General features: G+C 31.8%; 1 protein-coding gene across 1 annotated transcript in view; it reads right to left on the bottom strand.

Annotated features, from left to right (window-relative positions):
- Positions 1 to 20010, bottom strand: part of LOC142322358 (EF-hand calcium-binding domain-containing protein 14-like) — a 93029-nt gene extending 73019 nt beyond the window's left edge. The window contains exons 1-2 of the mRNA XM_075361352.1: positions 19581 to 20010; positions 9956 to 10176 (exon numbers count right to left, since the gene is read on the bottom strand). Coding sequence (XP_075217467.1) covers positions 9956 to 10176; positions 19581 to 19690 — 331 coding nt within the window. The 5' untranslated portion in view covers positions 19691 to 20010. The remainder of the gene's footprint in view (positions 1 to 9955; positions 10177 to 19580) is intronic.
- Positions 20011 to 20471: the final 461 nt, after the last annotated feature.

Here is a 20471-nt window from a genome sequence, read left to right as displayed (position 1 = left end):
TCAAGAAACCTTATGTAAGCGATCAAATGTGGATCTCTTGAAGAGCAACCTTCTCCACAAACTGCTTGTGTAAATTTTCTGAAATACCTTGTATTTGTCTTGAAATAGTGTCATTAGACATTAGTATGGATTTTAACTGTTGAGCCATGGATTCTCCAAACACTGTTGAAACCATAACATAGCTGTGGGCAATAACAGCTCTTCGCCAATAGTATGAGGCTTTTTATTTTGAGCAATTCTTCGTGAAATCTGATAAGATACCAGTAGAGCTTTAGAAGCTACACTTGTAATGTTGAAAAATAGTTTCTTTGTATATTTAATACTCTAGTTTTCGCTCAAAAAACTCTAGATTTTTTCATGTTCTTTTCATGTTTTTGCATGTTTTGTATCAAGGTGTCTCTTCAATTTATTGGGTTTCATGTTGTCAGAGGTTAAAACAACTAGGCATATTATGCACTGAGGCTGTTACTCTCCGTCAATAATTGTTTTTGTGAAAACTAGTAATAAAGAGCTATCATCATATCTATGCACTTTTGCAGCACTTACATCACTTGAAGAAGTGTAGCAGGTAATACACCAATGATGTCCTTAGGTTCACATCTTTCACCATTACTAGTACAGTGTTTATGAATTGTGGAATCCCCACTGTCATTATTTGTTGTAATTAAAATTTTTTTCATTTTAGCAAACAAAACTATATACTTGCACAGAAAACTAAATCATTTAATTCATTTTCAACTGAAATAATCTACATATAACCTTAACAATGAACAAGAACAGCAACTTGCTTTGATTGTCAGGTGTGTGATTTAACTTTCACTGCTACAACAGCCAAGCAGCATCAGTCGGAAAGACATGTGAAATTTCCTGCAATTTCAGTTCTTAAATGTGACATCAAAGTTGAGTGTATGCCTGTTCACTTGTGACCGAAACATTCTATTTTTAAAGATAATTTTTAGTAGATAAATGATATTTAAGTAAGAAACAAGCAAACTATTCCGTAAGGTTTTCGATTCTAGTACAATAATGCATATTTCATTTTACATTATACTCTGTTTCGCAAATTTTTTTATTCATTTGTTATTGCGCTTTGCACCCCCCTGAACCTTCCTTGCACTCTCCAATTTGAGAATTGCTGATTTAGTCTATGATGTGATGGTAAATAACAACAAAGTGTAAAGACAATGGCATCAAATAATCATCTCCCATAATAAATTTTTTCTGATATAATAAGTTGCCTTATTAAAAGAGTTTATCAGTTCAGGTTATCAAAAGGAATGCAAGTATTTAAAAAATGCTCTACAAATATTAACTATTTAGAACTGGTTCAAGTGTTGTAAATTATGTACAAGTAGCTACATGACCTAGAGATGCACAGTGGATGCAGAACACTACTCCACAGTAGTTTTTCATCAGACTTTTTTTTTTTTGTCTTCAGTCATTTGACTGGTTTGATGCAGCTCTCCAAGATTCCCTATCTAGTGCTAGTCGTTTCATTTCAGTATACCCTCTACATCCTACATCCCCAACAATTTGTTTTACATACTCCAAACGTGGCTTGCCTACACAATTTTTCCCTTCTACCTGTCCTTCCAATATTAAAGCGACTATTCCAGGATGCCTTAGTATGTGGCCTATAAGTCTGTCTCTTCTTTTAACTATATTTTTCCAAATGCTTCTTTCTTCATCTATTACCGCAATACCTCTTCATTTGTCACTTTATCCACCCATCTGATTTTTAACATTCTCCTATAGCACCACATTTCAAAAGCTTCTAATCTTTTCTTCTCAGATACTCCGATTGTCCAAGTTTCACTTCCATATAAAGCGACACTCCAAACATACACTTTCAAAAATCTTTTCCTGACATTTAAATTAATTTTTGATGTAAACAAAATATATTTCTTACTGAAGGCTCGTTTAGCTTGTGCTATTCGGCATTTTATATCACTCCTGCTTCGTCCATCTTTAGTAATTTTACTTCCCAAATAACAAAATTCTTCTACCTCCAAAATCTTTTCTCCTCCTATTTTCACATTCAGCGGTCCATCTTTGTTATTTCTACTACATTTCATTACTTTTGTTTTGTTCTTGTTTATTTTCATGCAATAGTTCTTGCGTAGGACTTCATCTATGCCGTTCATTGTTTCTTCTAAATCCTTTTTACTCTCGGCTAGAATTACTATATCATCAGCAAATTGTAGCATCTTTATCTTTTCACCTTGTACTGTTACTCCGAATCTAAATTGTTCTTTAACATCATTAACTGCTAGTTCCATGTAAAGATTAAAAAGTAACGGAGATAGGGAACATCCTTGTCGGACTCCCTTTCTTATTAGGGCTTCTTTCTTATGTTCTTCAATTGTTATTGTTGCTGTTTGGTTCCTGTACATGTTAGCAATTGTTCTTCTATCTCTGTATTTGAACCCTAATTTTTTTAAAATGCTGAACATTTTATTCCAATCTACGTTATCGAAAGCCTTTTCTAGGTCTATAAACGCCAAGTATGTTGGTTTGTTTTTCTTTAATCTTCCTTCTACTATTAATCTGAGGCCTAAAATTGCTTCCCTTGTCCCTATACTTTTCCTGAAACCAAATTGGTCTTCTCCTAACACTTCTTCCACTCTTCTCTCAATTCTTCTGTATAAAATTCTAGTTAAGATTTTTGATGCATGACTAGTTAAACTAATTGTTCTGTATTTTTCACATTTTTCTGCCCCTGCTTTCTTTGGTATCATAACTATAACACTTTTTTTGAAGTCTGATGGAAATTCCCCATTTTCATAAATATTACACACCAGTTTGTATAATCTATCAATCGCTTCCTCACCTGCACTGCGCAGTAATTCTACAGGTATTCCGCCTATTCCAGGAGCCTTTCTGCCATTTAAATCTTTTAATGCTCTCTTAAATTCAGATCTCAGTATTGTTTCTCCCATTTCATCCTCCTCAACTTCCTCTTCTTCCTCTATAACACCATTTTCTAATTCATTTCCTCCGTATAACTCTTCAATATATTCCACCCATCTATCGACTTTACCTTTCGTATTATATATTGGTGTACCATCTTTGTTTAACACATTATTAGATTTTAATTTATGTACCCCAAAATTTTCCTTAACTTTCCTGTATGCTCCGTCTATTTTACCAATGTTCATTTCTCTTTCCACTTCTGAACACTTTTCTTTAATCCACTCTTCTTTCACCAGTTTGCACTTCCTGTTTATAGCATTTCTTAATTTCCGATAGTTCCTTTTACTTTCTTCATCACTAGCATTCTTATATTTTCTACGTTCATCCATCAGCTGCAATATATCGTCTGAAACCCAAGGTTTTCTACCGGTTCTCTTTATTCCGCCTAAGTTTGCTTCTGCTGATTTAAGAATTTCCTTTTTAACATTCTCCCATTCTTCTTCTACATTTTCTACCTTATCTTTTTTACTCAGACCTCTTGCGATGTCCTCCTCAAAAATCTTCTTTACCTCCTCTTCCTCAAGCTTCTCTAAATTCCACCGATTCATCTGACACCTTTTCTTCAGGTTTTTAAACCCCAATCTACATTTCATTATCACCAAATTATGGTCGCTATCAATGTCTGCTCCAGGGTAAGTTTTGCAGTCAACGAGTTGATTTCTAAATCTTTGCTTAACCATGATATAATCTATCTGATACCTTCCAGTATCGCCTGGCTTTTTCCAAGTGTATATTCTTCTATTATGATTTTTAAATTGGGTGTTGGCAATTACTAAATTATACTTCGTGCAAAATTCTATAAGTCGGTCCCCTCTTTCATTCCTTTTGCCCAGCCCGTATTTCCTTCCTTGCCTTTTCCAATGCTTGCATTCCAATCTCCAACTATTATTAAATTTTCATCTCCTTTTACGTGTTTAATTGTTTCATCAATCTCTTCGTATACACACTCTACCTCATCATCATCATGGGCGCTTGTAGGCATATAGACGTTAACAATTGTTGTCGGTTTAGGTTTTGATTTTATCCTTATTACAATGATTCTATCGCTATGCGTTTTGAAATACTCCACTCTCCTCCCTATCTTCTTGTTCATCACGAAACCTACTCCTGCCTGCCCATTATTTGACGCTGAGTTAATTACTCTAAAATCACCTGACCAAAAGTCGCCTTCCTCTTCCCACCGAACCTCACTAATTCCTACTATATCCACATTTGTCCTACCCATTTCCCTTTTTAAATTTTCTAGCCTACCAACCTTTTTCAAGCTTCTAACATTCCACGCTCCGACTCGTAGAATGTTATTTTTTAATTTTCTGGTGACCCCTTCCTTAGTAGTCCCCACCCGGAGATCCGAACGGGGGACTATTTTACCTCCGGAATATTTTACCAAGGAAGGCGCCTCCATTATTGCTATGTGAAAATGCAGAGAGCCACATTTTCTTGGAAAAAAAAGCAGCTGTAGTTTTCCATTGCTTTCAGCTGCGCAGTACTCAGAGGACTGAGTGATGTTGATACGGCCGTTTAAGTCGTCCTGACTCACGCCCCTAACAACTACTGAAAGAGCTGCTGCCCTCTTTCAGGAATCAGTCTCCCTCTTTCATCAGACATCAGTCCAATATAATGTGAACTATCCAACAAAAAGTAAACTGTATTTTGTGACACAAAGAATTGAAGTCGATTGTCTCTCTTTGATGTTTATTTTTCAATAAACATACCCTAATCTAGATGCATCAAATAATAAAGCTGATCATCAATGGTTTAAATAGTTTTTAAATGAGATTTAAAAATAATGAAATAATTTATCAAATAATTTTTGGAAATTAGAACTGTAAATAAACAAAAATCTGCAGATTGACTAAAAACATTCAATGATAACATTGAAAAAATGTTAAAAATGTATGTTTTCCTTATTTCTAAACTGAATATATTGAAGAAGAAAGAGGCAGATTTGCATCTTCCAGCCTGTCGAAGACGTTTTGTAAGTTTTGAAAATGCTCTTCTATAGAAAGACTGACAATTACATAATCCAAGTAAACTAGGCAAGATTCATAAGTTAATTCATAGGTCACATCGATTTCAAGGCCAAATCGCTATGGAAAGAAGACAATGATCTGTGTTTGGTGGGATCAGAAGGGTGTGATCTATTACGAGCTGCTAAAACCTGGCAAAACCGTTAATACTAAATGCTACCAACAACAAATGATCGATTTGAATCAAGCATTGCGTGAAAAACAACCAGAATATCAAAAAAGGCAACACAAAGTGATTTTGCTTCATGATAATGCAACATCACACACAGCAAACCCTTACTCACCAGACTTTGCTCCATCTGACTACAATTTATTTGCATCGATGGGATATGCACTTGCTGAGTAGTGCTTCACTTCTTATGAAAATGTACGAAAATGGCTCAATGACTGGTTTGCCTCAAAATAGCAACAGTTTTTTTGGCGTGGCATTCATAAATTGTCAGGGAGATGGGAAAAATGTTTAGCTAGCGATGGACAGTATTTCAAATAAAATATTTTTTATCATCTTCATACAATAAATGTGAATTTTCTATACAAAAATTCCGGTTTCATATTTATGCACCTGGTACATTAATGCAGCAAGTAAATCAAGATCTGCTTATTGTAAATATGCAGAAGGTGATATTGAGTAGCCTGATGGAACCATTTGTTTCTCTTCTGATTTGCAGAAAATTAGCATGCTGCCTAGACTGGATATATTTAGGCACGTACTATTTACTCCACAACTTACTACTTATCATCAGACATTCGCCCCTGTAGGGAAGAAAAGTACATTAAAGCTTTACTCAGTTCTTTGGCGCAAAGCAGTAAGCGGCCGAAATGAAGAAGATATCGAAGTGCCTTCTACATGTTTTTTAAAAAGTACAGATACCAGCAATTTTATTATATGGTTAGACAATTGCTCAAGCCAAAACAAAAATTGATGTTTTCTATCATTTCTAATAACAATTATTAATTCAGATGGGATAGTAGCTACTGAAATAACTACTTTTTATGCTGAACCTGGGCAATCATTCATGAGCGCAGACAGTTTTCATCATCAGGTGGAACTTTCATTAAAAAAACAAAAAAAAACTTATGGCTTCAGAAATTTTATAACTGCATTGTCTACAGCAAACTCATGCAATGTTGAAGCAGGTATGGATTATTATGACATTTACAACTGAAAAGATTACAGTTCAAAAATAGGTTAAAATATAGAAGTGAGAATGAATATTTGAAAGATATAGTGAAGTCAAATGGGGACAATTTTATTTACAATTTAAAAATGATTATGACAGCAGTTCTCCACATCAAAAATTAGATTTTTTGCAGAAAAGATTCACAAATATAATCCTCTTTCCTGAAGCACAGAAAAGTCCTTGTAGATTTCCTCATTAAAAAAGGGATAAAATTTAAAAAACCCTTCAGCGTATTATTCTATAAAATCGGAAAACAATTTGGAAAAATATGGCAATCTACTAAACTTAATTCAATCACTAGCTTTTAAAAGACAATTTAATTAAACATGTTACGTCAAACAAAAAGGAACAGAATTCATTTTATTACAGAATTCCTTTTACTTGTGATAAATAAAATTTTGACTTACGTGTTGAAGTATATTGTGTTCAAAAGTAATCTTTTTAAATATGTTAACCTTGTGGTAATAATTTTATTTCAGTATTCAAGAACTAATAAAAAAATTAAAATTAATATTTTTGAAGAGGTAATTTCAAAGATATTTCAATCTTTAAAATAAAATTTAGTTTTTTTTCAGTAAATATTTAAGTTATAGAAGGAAATTTCTTACTTGCTATAAAATACTATGTAGTACTAGATAGGAATGCATTTTTGTCAGTGGAAAATATATTTTCAGGTTCTGAAGGAAATTTTTCGTCTTCAAAATAGCTTCAAGAGGCTACACAAAGTTCCTTGTTTTTTGTGTGAATGGGATAGCAGCGACAGAGAAAATCATTGGTTAAGGAAAGATTGGTCAAAAAGAGCTTCATTAGAACCTGGAACCAAAAATGTGTTCCGAAAAGCTCTCATAGATTCGAATAAAGTTCTCCTTCCACCTCTGCATATCAAGTTAGGCTTGATAAGCAAGCCTTACCAAAAGAAGGTAAATGTTTTAAATACATCTGTGACAAATTTCCAATCTTATCAACTGCCAAACTAAAAGAGGGTGTCTACAGATCCTGGCATTAGAAAACTTCTCAAAGATGGTAATTTTGAGAAACAAATGGAAGTAGCAGAAAAAGAAGCCTGAGGAGCCTTTAAAGACATAGTAACCAAGTTTCTGGTTAATAAGAAGGATTCAAACTTGATCCTTCAAATGTCGATTGGCATTTGAAGTCAATTGTTCAGTACATGTTGCAGAAGTACAAAAATTTAGGGTGTTCCATGAGCTTGAAGGTTCACTTCCTAAATTCACATTTGGACTATTTTTCTGAAAATCTGGGTACCATTAGTGAAGAGATGGGTGAGATATTTCATCAGGATATAAAAGAAATGGAAAGAGATATCAAGAAAAATGGATTACTACGATGATGGCAGACTATTGCTGGATGTTACACCAAGATGAACTCTATAGAGAACACAGAAGCAAAAGTACGAAACAGAGTACAAGCCGTCCAATGAAACTCTGAAACATGGAATGAAATTTTAAGTATTTTACATACTTCATTAAAGTGGGTGAAGAGGGTGAGTGGTATCTCATAAAAATTAGTTTAAAAATGCACTATAATAGAAAAATTAGGCTTATTTTGTGGCAATTTTCATTGGAAATTAAGGGGTCAATGATCCCTTGCTCTCCTCTTCAGACCACTCAACTGTTTAGCTGAATGCATAGAATAAACCAAAACAGTGAATATATTATATTAATTTATTATTAAAAAAACATTTTATATCTATTTTATTGAATCACATTTCTGCAATTTTTTCAAATTTTTACAAATTTTGAAATTTGCAAAAAAATGTGATGGAAAAAATAAAGATTATTTTTGAATTCAGCGCTAAAAAATACATAAGATTCAATTATCAAAAATTAAAAAACACAACCATCGCAGGCATGTGTTATTATTATTGTCCTATTAGATGGATATAAATGTTTTCAGGTTTGGTAATAACTCAGTCTCTATCTTTTCCAACACAAACTTTTATTTTATTGTATGCACTATATCATATTTTATGAAAATTTCATTCTATGCTTTAAATAAGAAAAATGCTTAAACTGCAAAAATTTTGAAATAAATTTAATGTAGATATAAATAAAAATGTATAATAAACTATTAAAATAAAATTAAATTGGTAAACTTATATTATAGTGTTTCATACATATTCATTACTTTCTTCATTTAAATAAATTCTGTTATTTTTAATTCTATTCTGTGTTTCCCTTCTGCTTTACTTTCATTCAATATTCTGGCATTTCAAAATTTGTATTTTAAGAGACCCAGCTTTACCCACTGTTCAACTAATACACTTAATGAAACACAGGAAGCAAGTATTGAGGCCAGTCCATAGGCATAAAAACCTTAAGGTCCATCCCAGCCATAATCCCACAGGATATTTTATCTGAACACAACAATTACATTACTGACCAAAAATGATACGCTCAACAGCTGCATATAAAAATACCTTTCCTCCAGAAAAAAGAGAGCTACCAAGAAAACATACAGATTTAAAAAAAAATATCTTGCCATCTTCACAATTATGAGAATTGTAGAAGTATCCAGCATAATAATAAATAATAAGGTCAGACCTGCACTGAAGGTAAAGATTCGAGCTTCAATAATGATATTAATTATTATTATCTAGTAATTATTTTTAACTAGAAAAAATCTTGTGAGTCTATCGGGTTGAATAACATTGCAATGAAGGTATTTGGTTTTCATATCAATATAATTTTCTTCAGTTTTAGCACCACTGTAGTGGTCAATCATGATAGTCACTTTTCAAATTAACCAATCTGGTCTTGGTGATCAGTAAATTAGGTAGGAAAGGTGTCAAGATGTTCACAGAATATGAAGAATTAGGTTACATCATTACTGTTTTGTCAGACAATGCAAATTTTAAGTATTGTTTAGGTTAATGTCTTGTTACCAAGAAGCATTGAAAAATAATTATACAGAATTAGTCATCAGTAAAAATCTACATTAAAATATATATAAAATAAAGAGAAACAAACCAAACTAATAGTTAAAATCTGACATGACAAGGTATTTTTTTGTTTTTACTATATCATTTAAATAGTGGGTAAGTGAAAAATGAAAGCAATATGTTGATATACCAATAAATGTTAAGCATCAATAATTTCTGGGGAAGTATCATAGACTTGATATGGATTTTCTGTTCAACAAATGATTTTCTTTCCATAACATCATTAGTGGGATTCAATTATTAAGAAGAAAACTCTACTGTTATTCCAGGAAAATATTCTACTGCAGTGAGGGTTTCTGCTGAATTCAGATTCCACTGTATACAATAAATCAAAATGTCAAGATGTTCAATAAAATGCGACTGCAATAAACAATAGAAGCAAGTAAATAAACCATAAAAAATATATATTTAAAATGACCAAATAAAAATATAAGAACACAATGAAATTATTAACAAAATTTTTTTTTACATTTAAAGTAAACATTGTTTAAATAATAGAAAATGAAAAATTAACTTACTAAGAATAAAATAAGGCAATGATACCAGTAGTTTAATACTTAATAATATCATGCTTCATGGCGGAATATTGCATCCAAACCTGTGAAGAAACACACAACATGGAGGAAACATTTAAAAACAAAGCAAAAAAATAAATAACACTCTTAAATTCAGTCAAGTGAATCCAGTTGAGAGTGAAACAGCCTCATAAATGAGAATGAAGTAATTAATTTTATGGATAGTACACTTCAGTGAGGAAAAAATAGGAAAAATACAAACATGTTAGAATAAAAGATTAACATTATAAATCTAACCTCTTTGCACATTGTTGTCAAGACGTTGAATTTCTGAATTTAAAACAAAAGCAAGGTAAGTTAATGTAATTATCCAACATATTAAAATTGCTGATGTTATAGATGCTATCAGTAGCCGAGTAGTAGTGCTGGTTACACAACCTCCACATCCTGGGCATCTAAAATCAGTAGCCGGAGCCGAACCTCTGTGTAATGCTGCTCTAGTAATATTTCTGTGTTTCCTAAAAACAAAAACACAAAAGCTTACGATAATTTTTTATTATAAGACTAGCTGCAGGGCGTGCCTAAGGCACCCCTCTGCAGCTAGGCCGTCCGGGCGTTTTGCCCTGGCGGACGCGGCGTCTCGGAATGGCATTATTAGGTGTACAAAATTGATTACCTCTTGTGTAAAAATATATATATTTTTTTTTTAATGATAAAAATTGATATAATGAAAGTTAAATTAGAAATTTAAATCTGAAACTAACGAATCGGGATTTTCCACTAGTGATAGGTACGTTCCAGTGACTACTTTTTGGTTATTTCATTATTTTATGAAGAAAAACACTCACTCACATAAATAAAAAATATTTAAAAAAGAATTTTAAAACACCATTCTTAAATTAAACGGACTGAAAGGTAAAAAATAATTTTAGTAGGGTATCTCAAGAGATACCAGTGACTGCCTGTTGGTGACGGCATTAGATGGATTTGTAACGGGGAGGAAAGCAAGAAGTCAGAGACGAATGAAAATGACAGACAGTATAAAAAGGGAAGAAGTTCCTATAAAATGAAACGGATAGCACAGAATGGAGTACGGTCAAAGCCGCCTTCTAAGGTCGGATCGGTACGTTTTACGGTGGGTGAGTGCAATCGAAATATAGGGCTAAACGATTTAATTTCCGTATAGCCAAGATTCGGTCGATCAAGAGTGTACTCGATGCGTTAAATAGTTAGAGCTCGACCTGCTGATAGACACGCCGTTTGAATCATGAAAATCGGACGGGCAGTTGTCGAGATATTACTGTGGCACCCCACGCACCCCCTCCTCAATTTCCGAACTGCCCCCCGACGGCACTTGAAAATAGTATCATCCGACGGATACCACTTGGAGCGGATGGCGTATGAAGAAGAAGGGGGGCGAAAAAATTTTTCAGAACGCTAGAACCGACCGTTTTCGAGATATTTGCGATTTTCGTCCGAAAGTTCGGATCCGGTTAAAAAGTACTAAATTTTCCCAAAACTTCGATATATATCGTTCGTTATATATACGGTATATCGATATATAATAACAAAACAAGTATACAATTTTATTTTTTATTTTTTTTTTTTACTTTCCTTGTTAAACACCCCCAATATCACTGACCTCCGTCGTCAGGCTATGCACAGTGATGTCGGAGTGTCGTGGCAGTTGACTGCCCCCCCGTCTTTCCCGGTCCTGTGGGCGTCCTTCCATTTTATTGAGGAACGCTGACCTCCCTTCTGGACAGCCAACGTACCCCTCGCTGAAAAACAAGTATACACCCGACCACCACGAAACAAGTACTAACGAATCGGGATTTTCCGCGAGTGATCGGTAGGTACATTCGGGTCTTAAGCCAAAGGGGATGCACACACAGACACACATAAAATGACGTTTCGTAGGGTAGGATAATTCTATGTAAAAATAAAAATAATCTGTGGTAAGAACATAAATACTGATGAGCATATAATTACATATACAGTGTTAAGTGTATAAGATAAAATCATAACCAGGTTTTAGCTGATAAAAAAAAAACAGGAATTTTTTAATTTGATATCATTCATACAAATAATAAATTCCATATTCAAAAAAATATGATTTTCAATAACTTTGAAGTGGAAGAAATTTATGCTAGAAATAACACAAAAAGGATAACATTTTAAAATAATATATTCATAACCGGCATTTTATAAAATTGTGGTAAACAAACAAAAAAAAAAATTAATATCAAATTCAGAGCACATAAGTCACAATGCTTGGTTTTTAAAGAGAAAAAGGACTGGAAAAGGAATAAATCATTAAAGACATAGTTCTAACATGAATTTTATTTAACTTTCTAATATCAAGATTTGCCAGAAAACTGTGCAAATCATGTTTTTGTTACTGTTTTAAATCAGTATATTTAAAAATTAAATGAAAATGACAAGGTATGAACATAACAAATTTTAAAAAAATCTTAAAACATAACTTTTCAAAAATGGAAAAGCCAAGTAATCATGATGCTAATACTACCAATTTATGAAAAGGTTTTAGAAAAAAATAATCAGATTTCAGACAGAAGATTCACATTCTAATAATTATAAACTACAGCAGACACAAATACAGTGCAGTTTCAACATTAAAGGGAGCTCAAGTTTTCTTCAAGTAAAAGCCAAAAATTGTATGTATCTATCATCTGGTGTTCTACTTGATGTCAGGTCCCTTATGCCACCACTATCTCCATCCATTTTTGTTCAAACCTTCTCCTTTGTTTCCTTGTGTTTTCAATCTAGAACTCATTAATTAACTTCACCTTCTTTCTCACATCCCACATCCTTTTTCCTTCTACTTATCCTTCCAATGTAGTTGTCAAGATTCGATTTCCTAACCCCAAGTCCTTACCAGTTTCCTTTTCTTTTGTACACTTCTCATACAAGTGCTCTTTTTTCTTTAATCCTATTCATTACTTCTTCATTCCTCAATTTATCTATCCATCCTACTTTCTCCGTATCCGCATCTCAAAAGCTCCAATCCAGTTCCTCTAACTCATAATCCAAGCTTCATTTTGATACTACAATACGCTCCATTCATAACATTTGGAAAACTCTTCCTTAACTCTAAGTACAGACTTTTACTACACAGTAATTCCTCTTCTTAATGAGAAATCTTCCTCTGCTATCATTATCCTTCCTTTTAATTCCATTGTCACTTTTCATGTCCTTTGTCGTCATAGCACCAAAATAACTGTAATTATATACTTTTTCTATTCTTTCTTTACCTATCCTTACCACTAAAACCACTTTGTTATTTAATTCCATTAGTTTAGTTTTCCTACGTTAGTTTTCATTCTGTACTCTTACATTCCTTCCTCCAGGGCATTTAAGAATCTTAGAAATGCTTGTGTCCCATACCTGGAATGACCATATCATCAGAAAACATTATGCATCTTATTTTTCATTCTCCTACACTTCTCTTTCCTCTAATATACTCTTTATTATATCTTTAATATAAATGTTGAACAATGTTGGTTAAAGGCAGCATCCTTGCCGAATACATCAACCAAGACCCAGTCGGTCATAATCTTATTTAATTTTATTGCTGCTGTTTGTCTCGTATAATTCTTTAATTAACCTTCTGTCTTTCCATTCTTTTATTCTTCTTCCTCTCTCTAAATTCTAAATCATCCTTAGTAGCCCAATCTAGTAGCATCTCTGGTTCTTTTCCTTTTCTGAAGTTAAACTGTTTTCCCTGCATTATTTTCCATCATTGTTCAGTTTATTCCAGTACCAGATTTCTTTGGACTTTAGTACCATTACAATTTTCACAAGTCTTCTGGTCATTCTTCTTTACAGTATATTACACAGTATGTTACACAGTTCACTATTTCTTCCACACCTTTTTTATTTAAAAATTTATAAAAATCCAAGTCAAGTTCATCTACTACAGCCACCTTTTATTCTTCATTTCTTTAACTGCTTACTGTATTTCACATTTTAATATCAACGGTCCTTTATCCACTTTAGCTACCTCCTATTCCGTTTCTACATCCAATTTCTCAGGTTTCTCCCTGACATGTACAGGTCCTCCATGCACTTATTCTATCTTTTATTTACTTCTTTCTCCTCATGTAGCACTTTACCATCCTTATCCTCAGTATCTCTTTTAACCATCCCTTTCCATTTATCCCATGTAATGCTGTTTACCTTCTTACGCATCATATCGCAGCACCAGTTTTTGCATTCAATCATCTTTCCCTACCCATTTTTGTTTCCCTCCTTAACTTACTGTTTAATTTGTAATACACTGCTCTTACATTTCCTCCTTCCTTTTTTTTAATATTGTATTTTTCTTTAATTCTTTTACCATTTCTGTCGTTATCCATGGTTTCTTGGTTGCAGTATTTCCCTCATAATACCTTAATTCTTCTTCTATGTTTTTACTGTAACATCTTTTATTCTTATCCAGGCCTCCTCACTATTCTCATTTTCATTTTGCTTTCTTAAATCACTTTAGCTGGTTTTCACCCATTTTTTCCTCATCCAATTTCTTCAACTTTTCTATGTTCCATTTCTTAACTACCATCACTTTCTCTACCCTTATTCTTTAAAGTTACTCTCATTCCCATCATAAGTAGCAACGATATCTATTGACATCTGCAGTTGCAGATGTCAATGTCAGTGGATTATCAGTTGATAATCCACTGACTTTCTTAACAGCTATCCTATACTTTTCATCTACTAAGGTACAATCTACTACCTGTTAGTGCGCTTTGTCTCAAAGGAACACCCATGTATATACCATCCTTTTATGGTTTTTGAACCACACCATCCTTTTATGGTTTTTGAACCACACCATTCTTTTATGGTTTTTGAACCAAGTGTTGATTATAAATAATTTTTTCTGTTGGCAAAATTCTACTAACCTGTTTCTCCTTCACTCCTTATTTCTAAGCCATATTGTCCTACTACACTTCCTTCTTTACCTTCTCCAACCTCAGCATTCCAGTCTCCCTTCAGTGCCTTACAGCAAGCAGTTCTTTCCCAATCTATTACATCCTCAACACTTTCATACAAATCAATACCATCTTCTTCATAATTTAATCTTTACATATATACTTGTAATATAACTAAAACTTTTGGTAGCATCCCAATCCGACAACATTTTCTTTTTACTGTTCAGCCTCCGGGAATTACCATTCAGATATTACTTCAGAGGATGAATAAGGAATGAATGAATGTAAATGAAGATGTAAAGAGATGTATGAATGTAAATGAAGTGTAGTCTTGTGCAGTCTCAATTCGACCACTCCTGAGATGTGTGGTTAATTGAAACTCAACCACCAAAGAACACCAGTATCCACGATCTAGTACTCAAACCCATATAAAAGTAACTGACTTTACTAAGACTTGAATGCTGGAACTATCGACTTCCAAATCAGCTGATTTGGGAAGACGCGTTCACCAGTAGACCAAGCCGGTGGGTTAGCATCCCAGTCCTTGACAACATTAATCTATCATTTATGTAACATACTTTCTGAACCAATTTTATTTCCTATAATAATAATTGCCACCCTTTTTTTTCTTTCTTTTCATTTTTTCTTTTTTTCCAAGTAGAATATGATAAATTCTTCACTTTTCAATTCATCTTGTCCTTCCCATCAAATATATCCACTTTATTTTCCTTCATTTTCCTTTTGAGATTCTCTAACTTTCCACTCTCTAACAAAGTCTTGACATTCCAAGATCCTATAAGCAATCGGTTTTTTAACTTCTTTCCTTGCTTCTTTCTGAGATCCAGATGAGAAGCTATTTTAACTTGCAACATTTAACAGAAGAAATCTGCACCATAGCATAATGCAAGAAATTTTCACTAAGATCTTCAATACACTGATTTTCCATTGGCTTCTGTATTCCAATCCTTTATTTCCTGAAGAAGTTCCTCTGTTTTACTTTTAGTTTTCCATCCCCAGAGAAATAGTGCCCTGTACTCACCACTGCTCATTCGTCTTCTGAGAAGACCATTGGCACTTGTAATGGGGGGAACTCCTAATACTGAGAGTAACCAACCCCTACATTTATTAGTCTCTGTATATATTAATGTATACAATCTTAATATATATACATCATTGCCACCTCTCAACCACAGGGAAGTGAATATCCGGATTTTCTCTTGACTGAATCTTGAACCTTAAAAGCATTTCCTTAATTCTCAAGTAATTTTTTAAAGAGGATCTAATCTATGATGTAAAAATTAAAAGCAGATCAAACATCAAACACAACTCCAAAATCTTTACGAAAATCAAACTTCTGAAAATCACTGAATATTTATAAGATACAAATCATGAAGCCCAATTACTCTAGTACTAATAACAATTAGTACTAAGTACTAATTTATAATCTAGTACACTAACATGCATTTATATCTATGGATGTACTAAAAAAAATTTACTTTGCATTTTACCTTAACAAGTAATAGTATTCACCGCTACCAAACCAGACAACAAACCAATTTTCATATTATTCATTCACCAATAACTTTAATTGTTGATTCAAATATAAATAAAAATATAGAAAAAAAATATAATGGAATAATGAATGCATAATGTACATAAAAAAAATAATCTTATCCAACATATTTTAATCTATAGTCACCAATGAACTGTTATCTAATTTATTAAATAAATATATTGAATTCTAAGCTAAAACTTGAATGAATATAATTAGCGCATTTCCTTTACTTCTATATTCTGTTATTCTTTATTCTGTTCATTTTTAATTTCACTCCATCATAATTTACTTTGTTGGAGCATAATATAATTATCAACAACATAGCAAAATGTATAATGAATATCATTAAAAGGGTTTTAATAAAATAAATAATAATAAAACATTCTTAAACAACGTAAAATGGCCATGAAGTAAAATTCCAATAACACGTTCTTTGAGAAAAATAAAGGGAGAATAGCAAGAATATTATAACAGTTTAATGATTAGGTACATTCATCACATTTATTTTATAAAAATAAATTAATATTAAACATAAATGAATGCTCTTTTATTCTGTGTCTCCCAATTTTTTTCCTAACATCATCAGTGTTAACCTACATTATTTAACTTACTACAGGGTAAACCAATCCAATAAGGATATAAAATACAGATATCTGTTTTATAATTCCTCTAGGTAACATTATGTTAAAAAATCCAAAGTTTAGCAAATATTAGTTTTATATAATGTAGTGCAGTGATTCCCAAAATTTTCGGAGTCGCAGCGCCCTTTTTCAATTAAAATTTTTCCATGGTGCCCTACCCTAAGTAAAAGTATGGCTACTCATAAGTAAGAGATAAAAGTAAACAAAACTCGTGTATCTTCATTATTACTTTATTAAAATTAAATTAATAATTATAAATTGTTTTGGTTCAATTAATTATGAAGCTTTTACAATATTTCACGGTGCCCCTGTGAAGAGGCCATGGTGCACTGTGTGTGTGTGTGTGTGTATACACACACACATTATGGCCTATATATATATATATGTGTGTGTGTGTGTGTGTGGGTGTGTGTGCGTGTGTGTGTGTGTGTGTGTGTGTGTGTGTGTGTGTGTGTGCATGATCGCATGTGTTAACAAGTAGTAATGTTTATTTACATATTTTTGGTGTGTTTTATAGATGTGTTATTCAGCCAGTAAGAAGGCATGCTGCAAATACAATATAAGCCTCAAAGACATATATATGCAATAATGTATACAATATGAGAAAAACTGTGAGATTCGAATAGTCACAGTTTTGGAATAAACCATAACAGACTCATGAAGTATAAATCATAATGCAGAGAAACTGGACAAATTATAAAAACATAGGCAAGTTTTAATAACTGTGCATGCACACTGAGTTACAAGGTCAATAGCTGTATAGAACTCATTAGTTACCATGACTATTGTGCAGAAAATGATTTAATGTGTTTTGTGACTTGCCAATTTTAAGTCAGTTGTACTTATTAGGCATGAATAGCATCAAATGTTCAGTCTCAGATGCGACTGTTGAAGTTGTGTGGACAAGTCAAAAAAAATCAGCAAAAGTATTCTGTACAGTTATGCTTTCCAAAAACAACTGTTCACAATATTTTAAAAAAGAACTATGTTTTACTGTAATAAAATGCAGGTGTTATTCACAATTCATCCACAAGGCAAAATTAAACAATTTTAATATGCTAAATACATTCTGGATAGATTGATCTAGATGAGAGTGTTTAAACAAGTATATTTTCAGTGATAAAATTACATTTCATGTTTTGGGACAAGAGTACATTAACATGAAGTTAGAATATAGGGTTCTGAATCTTCATATTTCATCATGAAACATAATGAGACAGAGTTATTGGTCACTTTGTTTTTTCTGAAAAACTCCAATGGAAAACAGGTTCCTGGATATGTTAAAAGGGTGTGCAAATAAAATGCATGGACGCACAAAAAAGGAAAAAAATTTACCCAAATATCGATCAAGTATTTAAATATACTTCTTACAGGCAAAAGGTGAATAAGAAATAATAATAAATCCACTGAACAATATAAAACTGAAAAATGATTATATATTCAATTCATTTTCAAACTGAAAAAGATGTTGCTAATTAGTTCCAAAAAAAAATAATAATAATAATTAACAGTAGAAGAAAAATAACTCTAGTTTAAAGGAAGGAAATTAATACTTAATAATCTTAAATAATGAATGAATTATATTAAATATAATTGTATAATTTATGTTAAATTAATTTATATAAAATGTTTTAAAATCAATATGCTGTAATACTAATGTAGTTTATTTATACAATATAGATCAATTAATTGTATAATAATTTCCACTTACCAACTATTTTTATTATTATGTCCGAGCACTTTCGGATATTAATCCATCATCAGGAGCATTTATGTGTTATGGATTATAATTATTTCCTTCATGAATAAATATATTTTTTAAAAATAAACATGATAAATACAACAATTGATCGTCTAATGTAAAAATAATGTAGACGTTACCCGTCATGTCAGTATGAAGCCCTCAATTGTTATGTATCCCTAATAAAAATAGTTGATAAGTGTAAATTATTATATAATTACTTTATATTTATATCAACAGGCCATGATTAATAATAAAATTAATATATATCAGTGATGTCATTAAAATAAAACATAAATAATATACAAATAAAAACAGGGAATTAAAAGTAACTAAAAAATTATAATACAAACTCAAAATACCTACAAGAAAGAATAATCTAAACTTTACTCATTGTCCAAATAAGACAAGTTGTAAATGGAGAATGAAACGGTGTACTGAATGATATTTGTTATGATTATGATCAACTTAGTCATATAAACAGAGAATAGCAAAGACCATAAAGGAGATGTCGAGTGCTCGCATTTCTAAGTGAGAATCAAACAGAAGACCCTGCCAGAGCATTACTATTTTAAAACAAAAAGAAAAACCTAATTATATTATAGGACCCTTTATAACCACGTACATCCCTCGACCAACTAAAATACAGGGCTAAGTAACAAAGACAAGTTTAATCTGTAAATCACAACTCTATAATAATAAGACTAGCACTTATTAGCTTTAAAACATCATACTTTATACTTTTCAGTATTCTAATGTAATATAACACTAGAAAATTGCAGCTATATAGCAATTTTAGCAATGATGTTAAACGAAGTGATAACTTCATTAAGGAAGTTAGCTGTTAGGGAGAAGTAGATTTATTAATACATCTTTTTGCAACAAATAAATAAATATATATATATATATATATATATATATATATATAGATTGATTGATTAAAGGTCTACCAATGACAACAGGATTTTAAAATAGTAAATTAAAACATTATAATTACACATGAAGAAAACATTATTATAAGAAACCAAATAATAACCTTTTAAGTCTTTTTTTCTTCGGCGATATCACAAGTTCTGGGGTTTCAGAAGCTGAGTCACTGGTATACATTGATAAAAGCTGGTATGAATCTTTATTATTATTACCCATTTACACAATACTAAAGAGCACACCATTTCAATTCAACGATTAATTTTATCGTAATCGTACTAAATTCGCAATTAAATATAATTATCGTATTGTAGTAGATTAAACTAGAGGGGATAAATGTCACTAGCAACCAAACAAACCACTTTTGTTTGATTCCTGAAATTTCACTTTTAATTGCTGAAATCACTGCATTACCATAATAATATTTGTATATCTTAATGGAATTTCACTTTATAAATTCACTCTTAATTCCTTAGTAACTTTAATAATGAAATTATATACATAAGGTTAGGAACACATAACCTAAAACATTGACTAATGAGACGTTGTAATGATAATATTACTATCGATACGTTGTTATCGATAAACACGGAGTGACTGGAGGCAGCAAGGAAAAATTTTATGTATAAATTTCGTGTTCCTCAATTTCTGATTAATAAAGACTAGAAATTTAGTTTCGCTAATAAGGATCTTAAATAATTTTTATTCTGCCTAAGAATTAGTAAAAATTTATTTTATATACACGTTTATTTTAAGACAAGTTGTTACCATGCAGTGAGTTGCATTTCGAATAATGGCGTTATTAGCGGATTTAAAATATTCCCGCTCTTATTATTTACAAGAAGGAATATATTTTTTAACAACTTAACAGTTATTCATGACAATACATTTAAAAATTAAATTTTCACACTGTAAAATATATTTTATCGATGTAACTCAAGAAAAGACTTTTTTTAAGACTTTAAAAAAACAAATTGTTTTTTATGAAGCTTTAATGTAA

Source organism: Lycorma delicatula, chromosome 3 (assembly GCF_047948215.1).
Source record: "Lycorma delicatula isolate Av1 chromosome 3, ASM4794821v1, whole genome shotgun sequence".
NCBI classification, from domain to species: Eukaryota; Metazoa; Arthropoda; class Insecta; order Hemiptera; family Fulgoridae; genus Lycorma; species Lycorma delicatula.
The sequence above is the reverse complement of the archived record's forward strand: the minus strand, read 5'-3'. Positions and strand labels throughout refer to the sequence as shown.